Source organism: Gasterosteus aculeatus, chromosome 2, assembly GCF_964276395.1.
Source record: "Gasterosteus aculeatus chromosome 2, fGasAcu3.hap1.1, whole genome shotgun sequence".
NCBI classification, from domain to species: domain Eukaryota; kingdom Metazoa; phylum Chordata; class Actinopteri; order Perciformes; family Gasterosteidae; genus Gasterosteus; species Gasterosteus aculeatus.
This window is the reverse complement of record NC_135689.1, coordinates 7,381,827-7,405,303: the sequence shown is the minus strand read 5'-3', so window position 1 is coordinate 7,405,303 and position 23,477 is coordinate 7,381,827. Positions and strand designations below refer to the sequence as shown.

At 38.8% G+C, this 23,477-nt stretch overlaps 3 protein-coding genes and 3 long non-coding RNA genes across 7 annotated transcripts; 1 reads left to right on the top strand and 5 right to left on the bottom strand.

The window, feature by feature from the left end:
- Nucleotides 1-291: 291 nt before the first annotated feature.
- LOC120828818 (uncharacterized) lies at nucleotides 292-2,319 on the bottom strand. Its single transcript, XR_013452778.1, has 3 exons — nucleotides 2,261-2,319; nucleotides 2,090-2,145; nucleotides 292-1,983 (listed from the first exon to the last, which is right to left on the bottom strand). It is a non-coding gene; the product is annotated as an uncharacterized LOC120828818 (long non-coding RNA).
- A 298-nt stretch (nucleotides 2,320-2,617) lies between these two features.
- Nucleotides 2,618-7,021, bottom strand: LOC144388415 (uncharacterized). Of its 2 annotated transcripts, XR_013452777.1 has the most exons (9): nucleotides 6,835-7,021; nucleotides 6,699-6,731; nucleotides 6,285-6,545; nucleotides 5,003-5,305; nucleotides 4,640-4,900; nucleotides 3,876-4,139; nucleotides 3,123-3,499; nucleotides 2,754-2,807; nucleotides 2,618-2,666 (listed from the first exon to the last, which is right to left on the bottom strand). XR_013452777.1 is itself a non-coding variant. In XM_078089559.1 (7 exons), exons 1-7 carry the CDS (start codon nucleotides 6,869-6,871, stop codon nucleotides 3,378-3,380), a joined length of 1,281 nt encoding a protein of 426 aa, XP_077945685.1. In that variant the 5' UTR covers nucleotides 6,872-7,021; the 3' UTR covers nucleotides 2,843-3,377. The 2 variants fall into 2 exon arrangements, 1 of the variants encoding a protein (XP_077945685.1); XM_078089559.1 differs by lacking the exons at nucleotides 2,618-2,666; nucleotides 2,754-2,807 and having other exon boundaries at nucleotides 2,843-3,499.
- Nucleotides 7,022-13,485: 6,464 nt separating this feature from the next.
- LOC120814933 (uncharacterized) lies at nucleotides 13,486-14,124 on the top strand. Its single transcript, XR_013452776.1, has 2 exons — nucleotides 13,486-13,583; nucleotides 13,673-14,124. It is a non-coding gene; the product is annotated as an uncharacterized LOC120814933 (long non-coding RNA).
- A 90-nt stretch (nucleotides 14,125-14,214) lies between these two features.
- Nucleotides 14,215-14,812, bottom strand: LOC120828709 (uncharacterized). The gene is made up of 3 exons (XR_005713577.2): nucleotides 14,758-14,812; nucleotides 14,631-14,681; nucleotides 14,215-14,502 (listed from the first exon to the last, which is right to left on the bottom strand). It is a non-coding gene; the product is annotated as an uncharacterized LOC120828709 (long non-coding RNA).
- A 3,221-nt stretch (nucleotides 14,813-18,033) lies between these two features.
- Nucleotides 18,034-21,079, bottom strand: LOC120828947 (high affinity immunoglobulin gamma Fc receptor I). Its single transcript, XM_078089544.1, has 8 exons — nucleotides 20,825-21,079; nucleotides 20,061-20,324; nucleotides 19,543-19,659; nucleotides 19,239-19,254; nucleotides 19,053-19,141; nucleotides 18,850-18,900; nucleotides 18,682-18,741; nucleotides 18,034-18,542 (listed from the first exon to the last, which is right to left on the bottom strand). Exons 1-8 carry the CDS (start codon nucleotides 20,976-20,978, stop codon nucleotides 18,535-18,537), a joined length of 759 nt encoding a protein of 252 aa, XP_077945670.1. The 5' UTR covers nucleotides 20,979-21,079; the 3' UTR covers nucleotides 18,034-18,534.
- Nucleotides 21,080-21,147: 68 nt separating this feature from the next.
- LOC144386226 (Fc receptor-like protein 3) lies at nucleotides 21,148-23,120 on the bottom strand. The gene is made up of 5 exons (XM_078086185.1): nucleotides 23,011-23,120; nucleotides 22,860-22,892; nucleotides 22,429-22,698; nucleotides 21,747-22,013; nucleotides 21,148-21,488 (listed from the first exon to the last, which is right to left on the bottom strand). Exons 1-5 carry the CDS (start codon nucleotides 23,045-23,047, stop codon nucleotides 21,148-21,150), a joined length of 948 nt encoding a protein of 315 aa, XP_077942311.1. The 5' UTR covers nucleotides 23,048-23,120.
- Between the last annotated feature and the right edge of the window lie 357 nt (nucleotides 23,121-23,477).

Sequence of the window (23,477 nt, the reverse complement as noted above, 5' to 3'; positions counted from 1 at the left end):
TACAGGAAGTGAAGGTTTTGGGGTTTTAAAGTCACAATTATAATATATGAAATCAAAATGAGTTATGACGTCGCATAGACATATTATGATATAATATTGAAATATAAATATAACCTCCACTGACAGACACAACTTGTGCACACTTCCATCTGGTGGGCAACAACTGTAACAGCTGTCAGCTGTTCACTTTGACTTCTCAGTAACTATGCCAGTATATTAATGGGATTTAGTGGTGTGTTACTAAAGCATTACTGTAGTTAACTGTAAATTCATAGAAAAAAAAGTCTACCAGATTTCTGATAAATTTATTGGGTTGTATATACAAGTGAAGCAGGTAATCTCCTATTTGGAAGACATTGTGCATTTTCTGATGAAACCATGAAAGTATGTTTAATACTGATATTAAATGCCAGCCTCGATTTAAAATGGCATATTAATGACCATAGATAATTGTGTCGGCTCATTTCATTGGCCAGCTCATATTTGCTTAAGCAACTCCAAAAAAGTCTGTCTGGCTTTTTGGTCTTTACAGAGTTGTTTCTTTTTCTGAGGAACATCTTTAAAAGCCAAATGGTGCATAATTCAGAATTAGCTGCTGTTATAAAACTGTCTCTTCACATTGGTTGATGGTTTGGTACAAATCCATGCTCAAATGAAGAAAAGGTACCAGATGAGCCTGAACCGAAATGTCATATCTTGAGGTTAGGATATGAGAAATATCTTACTGTAATAAAGTTGTTTTAATTAGACATTATAATAATTTTGCCGTAAACGCAGGCACACCATATATTAGATTGTACAATGTAACATAATCACAAAAATTTGCTTGTAACCGTAAAACATATTTATGCCGCTAAAAGGAAAATCAGAGCGTTTTGCCTGTGGCCGGTACTTTAACCTCTAGGAGTTAAACATAAAGAGCAATGTAAGGTTCTTAGCTGAGTCACGTTCCTCTCTCTCTAAGTCAGGAAAGTGCAGAATGTGACTTATTTATCAATCTAAAGGGCACTTTTCAAGTAATCACATGTAGAAATAGCCCATGTTAAAATAATGAGCGAAGGTGGATGATATTAAATGATAAAGTGCCCTCGAGGGTGTATTTTATTGGATAATCTGCAGGGTTTTTTGAGGATAAAAATCCCTTAATGGGAATTTTAATTAAGTTCAGTTCTCCATAACAAAGCTGTGTTCAGTAACAAATAGATAACATTTTAGATCTCTCAGTACGATAAAGAAAGCTGGCAGGAGTTTGTCTTAAAGCTTTTATGCGACCCTGTGTGCAGAATAAGCGGTTTGACGATGGATGGATGGATGGATGGATGGATAAATGTCTTCTCACATCTGGAAACGTCGGTAAGTTTGTGGGGAAAAAAATATACAATCTCAGAAAAGGGACACCCACTGTGAAATTCTATTCATCCACTTTTACTGGAAAAAAGTATTGGAGGGATGAAAGCGTGTAAGCAGAAGGCTTTATGCTACTTCAGACTATAGCTAAAATGTTTAAATTAATTTCAGTAGCACTCAGAACTAAGACTATAATTATCTGTCACAGAGCAGCAGTTCCCATTTTGATGGGTCTCTATTTGATGATCATTCATTTTAGTAAGAGATATATAGCACGTTACTTTGATACGTGTCCCTGTGCATGAAAACCCCTCACAAAACCTAAAACTGTTTGGCCAGATAATGAAACGGCTCCATACGATGAAGGGGTTCTCCTGTCCGCGGGGGGAAGTATCATGTCTCTATGTTACACCATCGAAAAATCTGATATTTTTTCGATTCTACCTATCTGGAGAAACGCTGAAAAGACCATATCCTCCTTTTTAACCCAAAGCTCATCTGTCCAAAAGAGACTACGACAGACTTCCATAGTACACCAAGCTGTCTGGTCTGTAGCTGTTTGAGGCTTCATCTTATATCTTAAAGAGATGGTTGTTCATGTTGGGCTGTTTGGTCCACACTGACGTCTTTATTGATCTACAAAAGAAAAAACCCCAATGACGGTTATTTAAAATGAGCTTAAAGGTGCTTTACGACGTTTAACTCTATGTGAAATAAATTGCTTTATGAATGGCTTCATTACCAGATGTTCCTGGTTTGAAGAATGAACAGTTTTCTCTGCTACACAGCTGGATTTTCCTACCAATGAAAATACGTTTGTCAGTGGTGCCCATTTTCCAACTTTTAAAAACTGTTGGATGGACACAGAACTCACATCGCAAAGTGTCAATACCTGGATGTGGACTTTATTTACCTTCATTGTTCTTCTTTTCAGTGCGGAGGTGAACCTGGGAATACGTCATGTTGTCATCTAAAAACACAAGCCACATTCTCAGTTGAATATTAATGGATGGATAAATATAAATGAATGAAATGTGTAATCCCCGTTTGTTTTATGACGGCATAATATTGTCCTAATGTCTTATTGAAAAAAATAGTTTAAATGACCAACAATTAAAAAAAGTCTAGAAGTCATGTACTTGTATGTAGGGTGTGTATATTGTTGACATTGGCCACGTTGGATGACAGTATGAACGTATTAAACTAGAGCAGGTAGCAGCTGTTAAATAGGAAGCTGTGTTGCCGTTGACTGTACCTGCAGCTGATGCTTATCCTCACATCCGGGTAAACGGGGCTCTCGTCTGGTTCATCGAGCTCCCCTGTCACAAAGAAGAGATGAAGGCCTTTGTTGAGAAGAACAAAATCATCTCAAAGGTGATTCTCACTATATAAAGTAAATCACCTACCCTTCTTCTGAGGCTTTTTGAACTTAACCACAGAATATGTGAGGCCGGATTCATCTGAAATTACAATTTCTCATTTAATTTTGCATTGAAGTTGAATTATCTGATTTTAGTATTTCTAACAGCTGTGTGATAAACACACAAGATATAATGCAAAATGTTCTTCAGAGCCAGAAATCACCTGCAGATCAGTGAGGATAAAGACGAGTTCATATCAATCATTTGAACCACTTTGTATGAATTATAGAATCTTCCCAAACAGATAACTAGAAATGTAAATCATAGCATTAAAGTTAGAAATATATTATTAAATAAATCAGGATTAAAGCTGAGCAGAAAGAAGAGAAGCGTGATGTTTGTCTTGAGTTTTACCCTGGTTGATCATGTGGTCTGTAGCTGGGCTCTGATTGGTCCTCTGAGACCTTGTGGGTCAAAAACATGAAGTAAACACAGAGGATTTAATGAGGAACATGTAAAGTCCTGCTGCCATGTTCAGAGTGAGAGAAGAGATGCTTGTACCAACCGGCTGACGCGTGAACCTGGAAGAAAAAGGTTTTAATAATTAATTAATGAATGTATGTAATAAAATCTGTGACTTTGACTCATTTCAGTGAATTCAGTCTAATATCAGAAGGAAAAGGTCTCACCTTTTGACTTTCTGTAGCGACACAGAAACAGCAGGCCGAGAATAAGTAAGACTCCAGAAACCAGACCAACAACCAACAGCACGGGAAACACAGAGCTTGATGCTGCAAGTAATAATAATAATAATTATACATTTTATTTATAACCTCATCACTTCATCAGCAGATCTCACAGTGCCACAGAACCAGATAAACATACGTAAAACAAAATAAAAAATAGTAAAAACATCAGTACTAACGTCTTGTAGTACTCAAGAAGTACAACACATACACTGAAATACACAAACATGAACCCTTGATCACATTATTCACCTTTCACTGCTGGTCATGTTACATTTTTAATATGTGTTTTTACTGAACATAAACCTTTTTAAAACTATATTGTCTCTCATAAACAAGACGTTTATTTCAAGATAACTTCTAATTCAGTGAAACATTTTCTAACTCAGACTGTAACACGTGTTACACATCTTGTACTCACATTTCACTGACAACCAGCTCGCTGCTGAGGTCACATTCTCCAAACCTTGAGGTGATTTACTTCCACTACATTTATAAAAACCTTCATCTGACTCTTTGACTGCAGAGATAAGCAGCTCCCCTCTGCTAGGATTTGGGATGAGTTTGTCATTTTTATAAAAATCCACATTATAAAGAAGGTTTTCTGTCCTCAACTTGCAGCCAAGAGTGACCGAATGTCCTTCAGTCACAGGACGGACAGGACTCACCAGGATGACATCACCACCTGTAAAGAGACCAGAGGACAGGAAGTCAAACAAGCTGATGTACAATGACGAGAAGACATTTATAGCTTACATTTGTTATTCACATTTACACAGCAGCTGAGCGAATAGCTGCATTTCCTGGATGAAAGAGACGGCCCTTTGGTGACGTTCATGCTCACAGTTACATCTTTAATTAATGCTCAATATGTCGGGAGACAAATGTCCACTTAGTGGCAGTGAGCTACAGAATGATCTGAAAGGTAAAAACTGGAGCCAGATAACTCTACAGCTCCTCCTGGATTATAGTAAATGGTGGATGTCAATGGTCATAAAGAGGAAAGTAAACCAGAAGACTTGTTGGACAATACAGAGAAATGATACTGCAACAAACTAAGATTGTTGAATCGTTAAAATACATATTGAGTTAATCTCATCATGAAGTCACCTTAAAACTGTCAGCACTCTATAATAAGATGTGTAAATACTGGATATAAAACCCTTTAAACGGATAGAAACTCACTGTGTATGGTGATGTTGACTGCATTGCTGAACTGTGTTTCAGACTCACACCAGTACACTCCACTTTTCCCTTTAGTGTCGGTGTTGCATGTGGATCCAGTCATTTTCCACATGTCAGAACAGGAGAGCGCGATGCCGTCTTCAGCCATCCACATCACTCTCCACTCAGTAGAGGTTCCCTCACAGCTCAGTGTCAGTGACTCTGTGCTGAAGTGCTGCAGTCTGTGAGGACTCACTGTGAGAGACGCTGCTGGATTCACACCTGAAGACACATCATAAGGAGACACACACAGGACAAACAATGTCAACACAAAAAGGACATTTATTCACTTGTGCAAGAATATAAAAGTCTGAACAAACTCACCTCCAGACCAGACAAACATCAGACGACTATACGAAGTGTAAAACACAGGATCTCCTCTTCCAGCTCTGCACGCATATCCTGCCGTGTGTGTCTGTCCATGAAGAATGTAGAAATCCTGTTCAGTCCCAGTGGTGTTACCAGGTAGAAGCTCATAGGTGTAGGAGGTGAATGGCAGTTCTGGAACAGCCTGATACCAGAAGAACCTCCATCCTGCAGACGGAGGTTCAACACTGCAGGTCAGAGTCACTGAGCCTCCAGGACTCGTCCATGATGGAGACACTGTGAGGACAGGCCGAGGGACATCTGTTGGAAAGAGGTTTCACAGAATAAAGACGTGTTATGATGAGTCCTTGGTGGATTATTTTCATTGCTGATGTCCTCCATCTTCTTATCTGTCTTCAACTCTGTTAAACAGGTGTTTGGGTACATTGTCTTCAAACATAATCTTACATTTCAAATATTCTATTTTAGATTCTTTGTTGTTAAAAATGCACTTGTAAGAGCTCCCATCAGACATCAGAGAAACGATCATTTCATGTGTGTTTTGATGGTTTGTGTCCATTTCAATAAGTGTTTTGTCTTTGTAGAAGTCAGCATTCTTCTCTTTTCTCTGGTCTCAATGTCGACAGTAAAGAGTCACTGATTCTCCTTCATACAAGGAGGACGCAGTAGTTAAAGGATCACGTCTTTGTGTAAGTTACTTCTTTGCTTTACTAAATCAGTCAATAAGTCTCCCTTTAATAAATAATAAAAGGTTCACAAAGTAATGAGTACATTTCACCTGAAGGAGGCGCCACACTCTGCTGATGTTTTTTATACATTTGTGTTATCAATAATTAATCAATAACTAATTCATTATTTGTAAATAAGGATACACTATGGGATGGTTTGTTAATATTATTTGAAAATTGATCCTTATAAACAAAGTTCAGCTAATTAAACGGCATCAGTGTCAATTTTCTCTTATATTACAGGCCATTTAGCTGACGTTTTTATCCAAAGCGACTTTTTCATTTATAACCCATTTTTACATTTTTGTCCGGGGAGCAGTTAGGGGTTGGGTGTCTTGCTCAGGGACACTGCCGGGGCTTCAACCGCCAACCTTGCCTTGCGGTTCCCAGTGCACCCTCTCTACCCCTGCGCCGTGTAGACCCCCTCTTACACTAGTTACATGTATTAATGATAACTACATTATATTACATTAGCACTTCATCAGGCAGGTTTATTAAATCAACATGTCGTTTAATGAAGTCGTTGTGATTTTAAAACTTTGATCTCTTACCTGATAGATTTAGAGAGACTTTATTACTTTCTCTTGTAACGAAGGGAGTGATCTTGTGATGAGCAACACACTGATATTCCTCTTCTTTAGATAGAGGTGGTGATGTGTATTTAGTTGGTCTCTCTGTGGTAAATGCATAACCATTCCTCCTGAATGAGTAAGACCTGTCAGTGTCCTTTCCGTCCCTTGGGTCACATATGAAGGTAACAGTCTCTCCAGTAAATAAAGGGGACCAGTTTGTCTCAACATGCAGCAAAGCATCTAGAAACAAACACAACATGCAAAGAATTTATCTTTTATTTTATCCATCATAAATTAACTAAAGAGGACAGAAATATTAAATGTAAAATAGAGATAGCAGGTGTTGAATCGTCTTGATTGAATATATCAAAAGAAAGAAAGTTGTATAAAAACCTTGAGCGTGTCCACAGTAGAGAATATTCAGCACTAAAATAAAGTGAGAAACATCATCATGCATCATCAAACTGACAGAAACCATTAACCTCTGGCAATTAAAAAGTTGTATCTATGAAAACTATGATTTACTCACAGAAAAGCCCAAACACACCAAACAAAGTGGGTCCCATCCTCACGTCCACTTCTGAGATACGCTTCGTGTCAATAGACCGTTTGAAACATGCAGAGAAATGTGGAAATAGAGAGAATACAGATGAATATCAGATTTATTTTCTGCTTCTGCTGATGAGGGGCATTTTAGGATGCCTCTTTCAGCACAACTGAACTGTAGCCTAAGACACATACACTTTTTTCTCTTTATGTTTTGCAATAAAAAAATAGGGGCGGCACGGTGATGTGGTGGTTAGCACTGTCGCCTCACAGTAAGAAGGTCCCGGATTTGACTCCACCCAGTGGAGTCTGCATATTCTGCCCATGTCTGTGTGGGTTCTCTGGCTTCCTCCCACAGTCCAAAGACATGCACTGGGGATCAGGTTGATTGGAGACTCTAATTGGCCCGTAGGTGTGTGAATGTGAATGTGAGTGTGAATGGTCGTTTGGCTCTGTGTAGCTGTGGCGACCAGTCCAGGGTCTACCCCTGTCTCTCTCGCCTGAAGTTGGCAGAGGTAGTCTCCAGCCCCCCTGCGTAGCAAAACCTTTAAAACACATATCAAAAGGCCACCTTATTTGCATAAGACAAATTGGAGAAAATGAGATGAGAATTTCCACCAACTCTTTATTTCCTCATCTGCAACAGCATGTTGAGAGTTTTACTACATATCTACAAGGTGTATATTTATATTATTATAACCAGATAGTACAACATACAATAGCAATCACACAGATAAATAGAAATACAATTATACACCTCAGTGATACGCAGTGGTAGGATGATGTAACTACTTTGTGACAACTCCAGTGCAATATGATAATCACATAAACCACCTCCCTATGAATCTGTATGAATCACCCAGTATCAAACATTCATATATGAACTAATTTAATTCAAACATTTTGTCAACAGTGACTTTAATGCTATAACTCCAACAAACACCTCACAGCTGAATGTTTTCACAAAAGAATCGATTCTTATGACGCTGATTTAAAAAAGAAAAAGGCAAAATAAAAGAAATCTAACAAAACAAAAGGGTGAAATGTAATGAACCATTTTGATACATTGTGCTTTGAGATAATTCTCCAGCCAGAGTGTGAGAAGAAGAAGCACAAGGCTTCTCGGGCTGACATTTCTTGTTCCCCTTCACACACACACACAACACAAAAAAAGGTGTTGCTGCTGCTTGTGTGGTGTCACATGACCACATTCTTACCAGGGCTTATCGGGTTCTACAGAGGTGTCAGACTCTATGATGTCTGATAACATGTTTTAATTTTAAAAAGTAGTAATTGAATCAACTTCCATAAACTGCAAAAATAAACCATTTGGAACTGATGCGCTGGACCTGTGCATTAGTGCAGTGCACGAGATGAAGCCCTGAGCACATGGTTGTAGATCTCGATGGCGCTGCTGGTTTGGCGGGGGGCGCCTCCACATTTTCATAGCAGGCCTCGGCTTGGTAAGAAGAGGTGGGGACTCTCCACTCAGGGGGCGGCGTTTGCAACAATGTACCACACACACGCTACAACCCGTGTTTTTGCACCCTCTGCATTTTTTATTTTTATTTTGACAATTAAAGTATTTTTGTTGAGGAGGTCTCGGTACGCGAGACAAGCTCTTTGATAGCTCCTGGGTCCAAAAATGAGGTTAGTCCTGCGCTGCAAAAATGGACTGCTCACAACCAGGTAATCGGGTCCGTAATTTGGAAAAAGGTCTGCTGAGTCCTTACGTGGTCACGTCATTCTGTCAGGAACGGGAGGTGGAGGCAGGACTCAAACGCAGACTTGGAAACAAAAAGGGATTTTAATAGTCAAACTTCAAAAAAAGGGAAAACGCAGACGGGAACCAGGAACAGGCAAGACAGTTGGGGAGTGACATCCAGGGATCCAGGGTTGAACAATCAACATTCAGTAATGATGCGACAAAGGACACATTGCTCCTTCTCTTAGGGTTGAGGAGGTCTCGATAAGCGAGACAAGCTCTTTGATAGCTCCTAGGTCCAAAAATGAGGTTAGTCTTGCGCTGCCAAAATGGACTGCTCACGACCAGGTAATCGGGTCCGTAATTTGGCAAAAGGTCTGCTGAGTCCTTACGTGGTCGCGTCATTCTGTCAGGAACGGGTAGGTGGAGGCAGGACTCAAACGCAGACTTGGAAACAAAAAGGGATTTTAATAGTCAAACTTAAAAAAAAGGGAAACCGCAGACGGGAACCAGGAACAGGCAAGACAGTCGGGGAATGACATCCAGGGATCCAGGGTTGAACAATCAACATTCAGTAATGACGCGACAAAGGACACAGGCACGAGGGGCTTAAATACACTGGGAGGTGCAGGTGATTGGACACAGGTGGAAACAATCAGACAATCACAGGGGGTGACAGGACAAGGCAGGAAGTTAAGTTAACCCAGGGACACAAGGGGCAGGAAACTACAAAATAAAACAGGAAACAAACCCACACCGTGACAGTACCTATGAAAAGTATGATTTACTCACAGAAAAGCCCCAACACACCAAACAAAGTGTGTCCCATCCTCACGTCCACTTCTGAGAATTGCTTCTGCTTCTTATCAAGAGACAGTTTGAAATGTGGGAAATGTTAGGGATTTAAGCAAGAAGTGCACCCCTAGTGGTGGACATTATAATACATGTAGTAAGGTTTATTTAGTGTTAGAATTGTAGTTTGTGTGTTATTAGATATTAGTTATTACATTAGCATGTTAGATGAAGTGAATGCAATATGAATCAAACACAAGTCAGAGTCATGTAAATCATATTAACACTGTAAACATTAACATTCTGTCACAATGTGATGTTAAAACCTGTAAACGGATGCTAATTGCCGTCCTTTATGGATTTCTCCCAAATTTCTCCCAAAGAGGGTTTTTTTGGGAGTTTTTTCTCCTGTCATTACCTTGTTACATTACAGGTCATTTAGCAGACGCTTTTATCCAAAGCGACTTACATTACACTTTAAACCCGTGGCTTTTTCACATTTTTGCCCAGGGAGCAATTAGGGATTAGGTGTCTTGCTCAGGGACACTTCAACATGGAACATGGGGCAGCCTGGAATTGAACCAACAACCTTGTGGTTCCCAGCACACCCTCTCTAACCCCTGCGCCACAGTAGATGAGCAACTGAATGTAAGACGGCCGATTGAGGCAAATGTCTTGAGTATTGGACCACATGAACTGTGCATGCTTTGTTAAATTCACTCATTGAGGCAAACAGCCAAATGTACCTACATTGAATGTATTGGAATGTGAGGGAATGATAGGACAGAGGAGGTCTCTCGGCTACAGCTGCAGCTTCACACCTCGATGGGAAAGGGACAATCCAGGAGGAGACACGTTTGAATTAGAAGTCAATTCAACATTCAAACATTCAACATTCAAATGCACCCAAGAAGACACCCCTCAGGAGTGTTCAAATGACCAAAGCGGGTAAAGGACTGTTAGAATTTTCCTGCAGCCGCTTTGATAAGTCACTTTAGACTTGGTCGGAGAATTCTCTATTTCGCGAAATATTTCAGTGTTCGCATTGCATTTCACTTTGTAACTGTATTCCTTATGACTTTGTTTAGTTATTAAATACTTTTTGAATTTTGAATTTGAGCAAGTTGACTCTTTTGATTCATCGTTTCCGGTCGGGACGAGAACAAAGGAGTGAGGCCTCCTTCGAGGGCTTTCCCGAACCCTTAACAGTAACATGCGGAGAAATGTGGAAATGCAGAGAATACAGATGAATATCAGATGTGAGGTGATGCTGATGAGGGGCATTCTGGGATGCCTCTTTCATCACAACTGAACTGTAGCCTAAGACGTGTAACGTTTTTTAGAGAAGTTAGCAAAACGTTTAAAACAAATATCAAAAGAGGAAATAGTTAAGACTATTTCACAGGCCACCTTATTTGCATAAGACGAATTGGAGAAACTCTTTAGTTCCTCATCTGCAACAGCAGGTTGCGAGAAATGAGATAAAACTATTTTTACTACATTTCTACACGGTGTACATTTATATTATTATTATTATAAATAAATGGTACAACATACAATAGCAATCACACAGATAAATAGAAATACAATTATACACCTCAGTGATACACAGTGCTAGGATGATGTAACTACTCGAGGTGACACTCAATAAACTCCAGTGCAATATGATAAACACATAAACCGCCTTCTTATGAATCTGTACGAATCCCCCGGTATCAAAAGTAATTTAGACTTTAATGCTCAAACTCCAACAAACACCTCACAGCTGAATGTTTTCACAAAAGAATCGATTCTTGTGACGCAGATTTTAAAAATAAAAAGGCAAAATAAAAGAAATCTAACAAAACAAAAGGGTGAAATGAAATAAACCGTTTTGATACATTGTGCTTTGAGAAAACTCTGCAGACAGAGTGTGAGAAGAAGAACCACAAGGCTTCTCAGGCTGACATTTCTCGTTCCCTTTCACACACACAAAAAGAGGTGTTGCTGCTGGTCGTGTGGTGTGACGTGACCACATTCTCACCAGGGTTCTACAGAGGTGTCAGACTCTGTGATGTATGATAACGTTTAAAAAAAAAAATTCTTTCTAATTTAATCTAAACCAATACTTTTAAAACAATATCCGAAGCCCAAAAGGGTCCTGAACCAACGATTAATTGATTCTTTTTATTTTTTATATTAACCGTTTCAACAATCCTGTAAATATAATTAATGTTATTTAAATAACACTCTGTCTTTAAACTTCAGCTTTGGACTTTTAACTTCAAACTATGAGCAATATATTAACTGTTTGAACAATACTGTAAATAATATTACATAAATGACACTTGGCTTTAAACTACAGCTTCGGACGAGCGATATATTAACTGAACTAAAGATACGTAACATATATATTGAAACATATATTGAAAAGCATTTATGTTATATTGAAGCCTCTTGTTTGTCTCGATGTGTTGACGTCATTATTGCAGCAGGTGCAACACAGAGCTGCATTAAGCACGAGAGCTTATCGTTTTTCTACCGTGTGACTGAATTTATTGATTATATATTTAGTTAACGCTTTGCTCCGTAACATAAAGACGAAAAAAATCAAACGACCTCCTGTCATTCATAAGGAAATGAAGTCACGTGTCTGCAGCTCAACGCAGTTTAATGCCAATCCACACGGAAGGAACAACGCTACAACCTCGGTTTAATACTTTGGGGGGGCGGACGGGTCGTATAGGAACCGGTACCAATATGGCACCTGTTCTCAGACCCAACACTACCCGTCACAACCTTCTGCTTCGGTCTCCATTGAACCTCAGAAGCAGGTTGGTGGCGGATGCTGTTAGATAAAAAAAAGCCACTTGAGTAAAATTGAGTGTTTGTTGGTTGTATGTAAGTTGTTGTCTTGACTTTCATCCACGTGTGTAAAGCAGTGTAGTAAAAATCTGGACTAGAGACCAACGGGCCCCTGACACCTCGAGCTCCCGTCTTTACACTTTTATGGACCCTTAATTCCTACAACTCAATGTCCCCAAAAGGTCTTACGGGCAAAAACAGGAATTCCATGAAGCTCAGTCGCTATATTTCTGTTCACTGTGTCAGAATGAAACAACTCTTACAGGTAAACACCTCGCTGCAGCTGCGTGGACACACACTGTCCTCTAGTGGAGACATGCGGGACTATTTGTTACTTTCCTTCCTTCAAACTCCCACCAGAGAGAGACAACACCAGGGGCCTGTTTCAGAAAGGAGGTTAAGTGAAAACTCTGAGTATGTTAACCCTGAAATGAGGGAAACTCTGAGTTTTCTGTTTCAGAATGGGAGGTATGTTAAACCTGAGAAAGCAGAGTAAGTCAAGCCTGTTTCAGAAAGAGAGGTAACTTATACTCCGAGTCAGTTACCATGGCAACTTACTCTGTGAACCTAACCTGGTCGGGAGCAGGTTTTCTTCGGGAAACCCAGAGTTTATTTCGTCTCCTCCCCTTTTTTAAAGAGGAAGTGGTATTTAATCACCTCATTCATTCTTTCGGTATTCATTCATTGCGCACATTTCAGTCACGCAGAGCGCATCAAATCAAGTGAATGAAATGGCATGTCCTTTTATGGACGATCCTGTGGATGAAGAGGCTGCATTAATCCGTAGGGAGTTGCATTTACGTCGGGAGAGGATTTTGTATAACATTGGGGATGCAGAACATACCAGTAAGGCTACTGTTTGCAGAGTTGTAAGGAAAGTGTGCCTCGCTCTTAAGCGCTTTCTCCGAATTTTTGTGCTGTTTCCTGGGCACAAACCCGTGAGAGCCATCAAAGAGGAGTTTCACAGGATTGCAGGTCAGTGATGTATAAATCGGTTTAAATGAGGCTAACCTGATAAATGACGTTCAGTTAGGAGCATATTGCTGCGACCCCTGGAAGTAAACTAATAATAGAATTCCTTTTAGGATTTCCGAATGTGGTTGGATGCATTGATGGCACACATATTCCCATCATTGCACCTTCCGAAAATGAAGCGGACTATGTCAACAGGAGGTCCATCCACAGTATTAATGTGCAGGTACACTGAAAGCCTACTGTTTCTAATGGTCAAAGACTACATCACAATACTATAACATGTCTCATTCTTTGCATTGTCAAGATCATATGTGATGCTGCACATCTCATTACAAATGTGGAGCCCAAGTGGCCCGGTTCTGTTCATGACTCACGAATGTATCGTGAGTCAACGCTGAGCAACAGACTGGAAACTGGTAAGTAAATGCATGTATTTCAATGTATGCACTACACACTTACTGGGGAACTTCTATGCAGCTCTAAAGCAATGTGAACTTTCTTACAGGAGAGATTGATGGCTTTCTGCTGGGAGATAGGGGTTACCCATGCCGACCAACACTAATTACCCCTTACCGAGAACCTGAACCAGGCCCCCAGCGCCGCTTCAATGTGGCACACTGCAGGACGAGAGCCCGGGTGGAGATGACCATAGGCCTGTTGAAAGCACGTTTCCAGTGCCTACGTCACCTCAGGGTAACCCCTGAAAGGGCCTGCGACATTATTGTGGCATGTGTTGTTCTCCATAATATTGCCATAATTAGAGGGGAGCAACACCCTGCCCTACAAATACAAGACCCAGAGGAAGACCCCATCAACCCGGCAGATTTCCAGGAGGGAAGGGTAGTCCGGGATATGATATGCCGAAATGTCTTCACAGATTAATACACATTATATCCACCACCACAACCAACCAACCACAAAATAAAATAAAAATGAATAAACACAAAATCACAGCAATTTATATGGTGTTCTTTATTTCCTAAACATAAAAAAAAAAAAATAGAATTTAATATATTTTCAATACTTAGAATTCACCTGTGACCATGCACTCACCTCTAGCTTTAGTTGCAGAATCTCAATTTCCAGATCTGCCTTTTGGATCTGGCGGTCCAAGTATACAAGTTCTTTGCTGTTTTTTTCTATCTTTTTAATAAGAAGAAGTCTATATAACTCCTTAACTGGCAACTGAAAATACAGTAGATTACAGTTACATCATGTAGTTCTAAAATTCTACAATATTAAACTGTGGCATTTACTGAAAAAAAAAAATCACTGAACTGTGTTCATCTGTGCACCAGAAGTTGATGGACCATCCTCTTGCTGTTCTTCCACACTCTGGGGAGAGATACAAATACCTGTTTATACTTAGATTTAAACTTAGATTCTATAGGCTACTCCACATAAAAAAGGTGAAGAAATGTGAATGTGTAGATTGTTTGATAGACACATAATATTAACATTACCTCTGTAGGCATCTCTGTGGCAGCAGAAACTGTTTCTTCATCCCCATCATCCTGTGAAGATGAGCATTTGAGTACACTTTATAACACTATTTGTAATAATTTCTGGTGTATTGAGTAGGCTACTTACAACTGCCTGTGGTTCTGTTGGGACAGGAGGCTCCAAAAGACTAATTTTACCATCATAATCTGTTGGGACCAACGAAAAACCCACCCCAAAGTAAAATAAATGGAAATATCACAAATAGCCTATATAAAAACACAACACATAGGTAGACCTCTTACATTTTATGAAGGCACTTAAATCTTCTGGAGTGACTGGCTCTGATGAAGTCCCTCCAGGAATTCCCTCAGCCATTGGCCTTCCAGCATTCAGGCTCAGGGCCATCTCCTCTGCATTTGTCAGAGGTGGTGGTGCAGGTCCTCCCCCCGTTTTGCGAGCCTCTGCCTTCTTTCTGTTGGCTGAGTAGTCAAATGAGAATGAACATTTAGACCCATGTCAAAAATGCTGCTGCACTGCTAGACACTGGATGCTATTTAGTTATTTATATGTCAAATGTTTGTAAAGTCAGGTAGACTACAACCATGATATGTTCAAGCCTTACCTGATTGAATTATGTTTTTATATTTCATTTTCAGCTGCTGCCATGTTCTTTTAATGCCTGCAGGATTGCACCTACATGAAAATTAAAATTAGGTTGAATAACACACTGTTCTTCCAGTTTCACTTCTGATATTATGACAGTTGGGCAAGTCACTTATATTACTAACTACAACTGGCTTCTTCAACAGTGTAATTAGATTAATGTAATAATGACTATCTCTAGAAAGTATTGGTCTACTTATTACTAATTACTTTCTAAATCCCATATCAACCTCAACCACTTGAACAATACAAGGAGAGACAAGAAACTGCACTTTTAATGCTTTCAAATAAACATTATACAATTGCATGAATTATTCTTGAAAAAATATATTTTAAAATTTGATGTTAAATCCACTATTGTTTTATACAGAATTGCTTTATAGTTTATGCAGCATTTAATGCAATTACATCAGATTTTACTTTAAATTACGGAATTAAATTACAGTTTTTAGATTACATAGAAATTAATTACACACAACACTGTATAACAGTAATTCAAATGTAAACTTACGCATTGACTCAAGCAGCTATTTTCTCCCAAGCTAACTCTCTGTCCTTCGCCGCTGCAGCCGTGTTGCTTTTTTTTTAAAATATATGTTCGTACTCTCCATATGCTTGCATAAGCACATCCAGTTCTGCTGGTGAAAAATATGAAGAACTCTTTTTGTCTGGCGCTGTTGCCATGGTGACTCTGCGCTCCATTGATAATGGCTTTTTATAGTTGTGGTGCACGCGCTTAACTCAGAGTAGGTCAACTCAGAGTTGATTGAACTAACTCATTTCAGCTGTTCTGTAACCGAAAACTCAGAGTTTCCCATCTCAGGGTAAGTCAACTCAGAGTTCAAGTTTTAACTCAGAGTTGGTTGAACCTCCTTATTGAAACAGGCCCCTGTAGAGGGCCCCCTTGTCCTAGTTATTGTTTTGTATCATTAGAGCGCCTGTGATTTGACAAAGTGGGGAAGAGAAGACACATTTGTATCCACGCAAAACAGAGCAGATGGTGTTTCATAACCAATCACCATGTCACATTCTATTGTCAAATCCGTAGCTTGTTATTCCAGCATGTAAACACACGGGAGTGAAATATATGCCGGGGGACACTTAAATAAAGTCTTACTCATTTCAACCCCAATATATTTTTTCTATGTAGCGACTGGAGGTGCAGAGATTAAGACATATGATGTGATTTCATCTTGTGATGGTAGCAAAGCTGAGATGTTTACGACAGCCACGCCGTGATCAAGTTGTTGGTGTGCGCGGCCGTCTGTTGATGTTTTTCCAGTAGTCATGACAACGGGCCGTGGACCTTGAGGACGCTCAGCTGCTGCCAATTACACACCTGTCTCCAGTTCCCGACCAGGGGGGTATTTAACCCTGCTGGATTCCTCCCCACCAAACCCAAACCCCAGCGCCAGAAACCAGAATGTTTCGGACTATTGGTGTTTTTTCGTTATTTTTGGATCTACGTAAATAAACTGTTCTTTGTTCTCCCCACCAATCCAGTCTGCGTATGTGTCCTGTTCGAGCTTGACATGACAGAAATCCCTCTTAAGAAGGGAGGCGTTTTCTCTTTTTTTGGTTGTTCATTCTGCCATTCTGTCAGTAATTCCTTACCTCAAATGCAGTTAAAAGAGGTAAAACTACAACGGCGCTAGTCAAGAGTTACGGTTAGTTTTAGAAGTGAGGACAGCGTGTCCATAGAGACATTATTTATATATATATATATATATATATATATATATATATATATATATATATACACATATATATATATATACATATATATATATATATACATATATATATATATACATACATATATATATATATACATACATATATATATATATATATACATACATATATATATATATACATACATATATATATATACATACATATATATATATATACATACATATATATATATACATACATATATATATATACATACATATATATATATACATACATATATATATATACATACATACATATATATACATACATATATATATATACATACATATATATATATACATACATATATATATATACATACATACATATATATATATATATATGTATATATATATATATATATATATATATATATATATATATATAGCTAGCGATAGCTAGCTAGATGTGTTACAGCAGAGTCTAGAACGTCCGTACTATTCAAATAACCATAACTTGCTCAATATTAAACCAATTTTTAAACAGTTTGGTTTGTTATGAACGTCAGATATGTAGTTATGACACTGCATACGCATGAATAATTTTCTAAAACAGGTACAAGATTTCCCTTTACAAATATTCATCAAGAAATGCTGCATGTTGAAATCCTCACCCTGTACATAGATGTATTTATGACACTGCATACTTATGAATAATTATAACCATGGTGTTACGGCCTGCCTATTGTGCCAAGTGATGCACAGGCGTAACACACAAATGTAGCCTTGGCAAAGGCGGAACAACGGAGATAAACAAGGCGTGCGTAAGGTTTGAACCTCAGTAAATACAATTACAGAAGGTCCGCTTGTTCTCCACGAAGAGAAGAGAACCCCAGAGCACCTGGTCAGGGAGCCTTTATCTAGCCCACTAATCGCCTGATGTCTCTCAGCTCCAGGTGAATCACCTGAGAGATTATTACCCCCGCCCTCTTCTCAGGAGGGGGCGGAGTCAAGTCGGGGGACATAACACAGGTATGTATGTTAAATTAATCTATAGGCTACTAAAACTCAGCGTACAGAATGGCAACATGAGGTATGTATACTTTAATAAGAATATTGCTAATATAATACAATAATTTGAATTATTACATATTTGTTTGTTTTTTCATTAACTAAATGTGTAAAGCTTTTATTAATCAGAAATAAAAGACAACTTCATATTGAATAATATCACCAACGTACTGAAGCTCAAAGACGTCATACTGCTTTTTTCTGCTTTTCAAACAAGACTTCATTCAAAAAAGCTTTAAAAACAAAGTGACTGAAGAGAAAAAATTATACATTTACACGATATGTACATTAAACACTCAACACCAACATTTTAGTAAGTATAATAATCTGCTTTTTTCAGTAAAACTTTTAAAGACATATGATGCATTTCCTTTAAATGATCTGCTGATGGGTTAACTAGAAAATACTCTCATATAAAGGAAAGAAGTTCACACAATAATTACTCAAAAAGACAAAGATGTGGTTTTTCATGTCATCATCCGTTCCCCTGGTTCTGTCCATGCAGATGTTTTTATCCATCTGAAAAAAGAAGGAAAAGAGATTAAAGGTTATTTAAGAGTAACAGGTGTACGTTTTGTGTTTGACCTTTGCTGACTGCTGGTAGTAATACAGAAGTACACGCAGATTGTACTACATGGTTTGTTGTACTTGACTGTACCTGCAGCTGTTTCCATCGTCACATTTGCGTAAATGTTCTCGTCTGGTTCATCATCCGTTCCTGTTAGAAGCACCAGATAAATGCATGAAGAGACACTTTATTCTCCTTTATTAAAGCCCTGCAGGCCTACAAAACATCTGTGTGATGAACACACGGGATATACTGCACCATGTTTAGGTTCTTCAGAGCCTTCGATCATTTCATAGAGACAAGAATCACCTGCAGATCGGTGAGGATAAAGACAAGGTCATATCAATCATTTGGACCACTTTGTATGAGTTGTATAATCTTCTCAAACAGATAACCAGAAATGGAAAAGTTTGCAAAAAGTTAAGAATACAATTTTAAATAAATCAGAATTTAATGCTGACCAGGTTGAAGAGGAGCGTAATGTCCGTCTTGAGTATCACCCTGGTTGATCATGTGGTCTGTAGCTGGGCTCTGATTGGTCCTCTGAGACCTTGCGGGTCCAAAACATGGTAAACACAGAGGATTTAATGAGGAACATGTAAAGTCCTGCTGCCATGTTCAGAGTGAGAAAAGAGGCTTTGACCAACCTGCTGACGCGTGAACCTGGAAGAAAATGGTTTTAATAATTAATGAGTGTATGTAATAAAATCTGTGACTTTTACATTACAGGTCATTTAGCTGACGCTTTTATCCAAAGCGACATTTTTAACCAATGGCTTTTTACATTTTTGCCTGGGGAGCAATTAGGGGTTCGGTGTCTTGCTTAGGGACACAGCGGCAGCAAGGGCTCGAACCACCAACCTTGCAGTTCCCAGTGCACCCTCTTTACCCCTGCGCAACAACGACACCTCTGACTCATTTCACTGAAATCAGTCTAGAAAAAGATCTCACCTTTTGACTTTCTGTAGCGACGCAGAAACAGCAGCACGAGAATAAGTAAAACTCCAGAAATCAGACCAACAACCAACAGCACAGGAAACACAGAGCTTGAAGCTGTTTCTTCAGGATCTACACACAAGCACACATCAACCATGAATAGATACACGAGTAATAATAATACATATTATTTATAACACACTCTTCATCAGCAGATCTCAGAGTGCCACAGAGCCAGATAAACATACTTCAAACGAAATAAAAGCTAGTAAAAACATTGGTACTAATGTCTTGTAGTACTCAAGAAGTACAACACATACTCTCAAATAAACAAACATGACCCCTTGATCACATCATTCACTTTTCACTGCTGGTCATTTTACATTTTTAATATTATGTGTTTTTACTGAACATAAACCTTTTAAAAACTATATTGTCTCTCACAAACAAGACGTTTATTTTAAGATAGAAAATGTTTCACTGAATTAGAAGCTAACTCAGACTGTAACACGTGTTACAAAACTCCTACTCACATTTTACTGACAACCAGCTCGCTGCCGAGGTCACATTCTCCAAACCTTGAGGTGATTTACTTCCACTACATTTATAAAAACCTTCATCTGACTCTTTGACTGCAGAGATAAGCAGCTCCCCTCTGCTAGGATTTGGGATGAGTTTGTCATTTTTATAGAAATCCACATTATAAAGAAGGTTTTCTGTCCTCAACTTGCAGCCAAGAGTGACCGAATGTCCTTCAGTCACAGGACGGACAGGACTCACCAGGATGACATCACCACCTGTAAAGAGACCAGAGGACAGGAAGTCAAACAAGCTGACGTACAATGACGAGAAGACATTTATAGTGTACATTTGTTATTCACATTCATACAGCAGCTGAGTGAATAGCTGCATTTCCTGGATGAAAGAGACGGCCCTTTGGTGACGTTCATGCTCACAGTTACATCTTTAATTAATGCTCAATATGTCGGGAGAAAAATGTCCACTTAGTGGCAGTGAGCTACAGAATGATCTGAAAGGTAAAAACTGGAGCCAGATAACTCTACAGCTCCTCCTGGATTATAGTAAATGGTGGATGTCAATGGTCATAAAGAGGAAAGTAAACCAGAAGACTTGTTGGACAATACAGAGAAATGATACTGCAATAAACTAAGATTGTTGAATCGTTAAAATACATATTGAGTTAATCTCATCATGAAGTCACCTTAAAACTGTCAGCACTCTATAATAAGATGTGTAAATACCGGATATAAAAACCTTTACATGGATAGAAACTCACTGTGTATGGTGATGTTGACTGCATTGCTGAACTGTGTTTCAGACTCACACCAGTACACTCCACTCATCGCTGCAGTGTCGGTGTTGCATGTGGATCCAGTCATTTTCCACATGTCAGAACAGGAGAGCGTGATGCAGTCTTCATCCATCCACATCACTCTCCACTCAGTAGAGGTTCCCTCACAGCTCAGTGTCAGTGACTCTGTGCTGAAGTGCTGCAGTCTGTGAGGACTCACTGTGAGAGACGCTGCGGGATTCACACCTGAAGACACATCATAAGGAGACACACAGGACAAACAATGTCAACACAAAAAGTACATTTATTCACTTGTGCAAGAATATAAAAGTCTGAACAAACTCACCTCCAGACCAGACAAACTTCATACCACTATACGAAGTGTAAAACACAGGATCTCCTCTTTCAGCTCTGCATGCATATCCTGCTGTGTGTGTCTGTCCATGAAGAATGTAGGAATCCTGTTCAGTCCCAGTGGTGTTACCAGGTAGAAGCTTATAGGTGTAGGAATCGAGTGACAGTTTGTGAGCGGCCTGATACCAGAAGAACCTCCATCCTACAGACGGAGGTTCAACACTGCAGGTCAGAGTCACTGAGCCTCCAGGACTTGTCCAGGATGGAGACAATGTGAGGACAGGCCGAGGGACATCTGTTGGAAAGAGGTTTCACAGAATAAAGACGTGTTATGATGAGTCCTTGGTGGATTATTTTCATTGCTGATGTCCTCCATCTTCTTATCTGTCTTCAACTCTGTTAAACAGATGTTTGGGTACATTGTCTTCAAACATAATCTTACATTTCAAATATTCTATTTTACATTAGCACTTCATTAAACAGGTTTATTAAACCAAATGTCTCATTATTATAAAAGTGCTTTTAATGAACTTGTCGTGATGGTAAAACTTACCTGATACAGTTAGAGAGACTTTATTACTTTCTCTTGTAACGTAGGGAGGGAACTTGTGATGAGCAACACACTGATATTCACCACTATCTCCTTTAGATAGAGATGGTGATGTATATCTGTTGTGTCTCTCTGTGGTAAATGTATAACCATTCCTCCTGAATAAGTAAGACCAGTCAGTGTCGTTTCCGTCCCCTGGGTCACATATGAAGGCAACAGTCTCTCCAGTAAATAACGGGGACCAGTTTGGCTCAATATGCAGCAAAGCATCTAGAAACAAACATGCAAAGAATTCATTTTGTCTTCCTTCTTGTATTCATCATAAATTAACCTGAAGGAGTTAGGATTTTTTCCACATTTTCAATTGCTCATGTCATGTTAATCAAAATACAGTAGATGGTTCTCTGTTGAATAGTCTTATCCCTCAAAACATCAAGGCATTAGTTCCTTGCATAAGCAAGGAACTAATGCCTTAAACACCAAAGCGACTGAGAAAAACTGTAAACAAAGCTCATCTAATTAAATAGCATCAGTCAACTTTCTCTTACACTAGTTACATGTATTAATGATCACTACATTATATTACATTAGCAGTTCATCAAACAGGTTTATTAAATCAACATGTCTCATTATTATAAAAGTGCTTTAATGAACTCATCGTGATGGTAAAACTTTGATCTCTTACCTGATACAGTTAGAGAGACTTTATTACTTGCTCTTGTAACGAAGGGAGTGATCTTGTGATGAGCGACACACTGATATACACCACTATTTCCTTTAGATAGAGGTGATAATTTATATCTATTTAATTGTGTCTGGGTGGTAATTGGAGCACCATTCCTCCTGAATAAGTAAGACCAGTAAGTGTCCTTTGCGTCCCCTGGGTCACATATGAAGGTAACGGTCTCTTTAGTAAATAAAGTGGATCGGTTTGGCTCAATATGCAGCAAAGCATCTAGAAACAAACACAACATGCAAAGAATTAATCTTGTCTTGTCTTCTTTCATCATGACTTAACTAAAGAGGACAGAAATATTAAATGTAAAATAGAGATAGCAGGTGTGGAATCGTCTTGATGGAATATATCAAAAGAAAGTATGTATGTTGTATAAAAACCTTGAGCGTGTCCACAGTAGAGAATATTCAGCACTAAAATAAAGTGAGAAACATCATGCGTCATCAAACTGACAGAAACCATTAACTTCTGGCATTTAAAAAGTTGTATCTTTGACAACTATAAACAAACTAAAACAGAGAAAGTACTCACAGCAAAGCCCCAACACACCAAACAAAGTCTGTCCCATCCTCACGTCCACTTCTGAGAAACGCTTCTGCTTTGTGTCAAGAGACAGTTTGAAACGTGGGAAACATACGGAGAAATGTGGAAATAGAGAGAATACAGATGAATATCAGATGTGAGGTTTTCTCTAACTTCTGCTTTTGCTGATGAGGGACATTCTGGGATGCCTCTTTCATCACAACTGAACTGTAGCTTAAGACACGTAGACGTTTTTGGGTTGCTTGACTTTTTATGTTTTGCAATAGAAAAATAAAAAACTACTATATATTTAAAGAAGGTAGCAAAACCTTTAAAAAACATATCAAAGGAGGAAATAGTTAAGACTATTTCACAGGCCACCTTATTTGCATAAGACGAATTGGGAAAAAATGAGATGAGAATTTCCACCAACTCTTTAGTTCCTCATCTGCAACAGCATGTTGAAAGAAATGAGA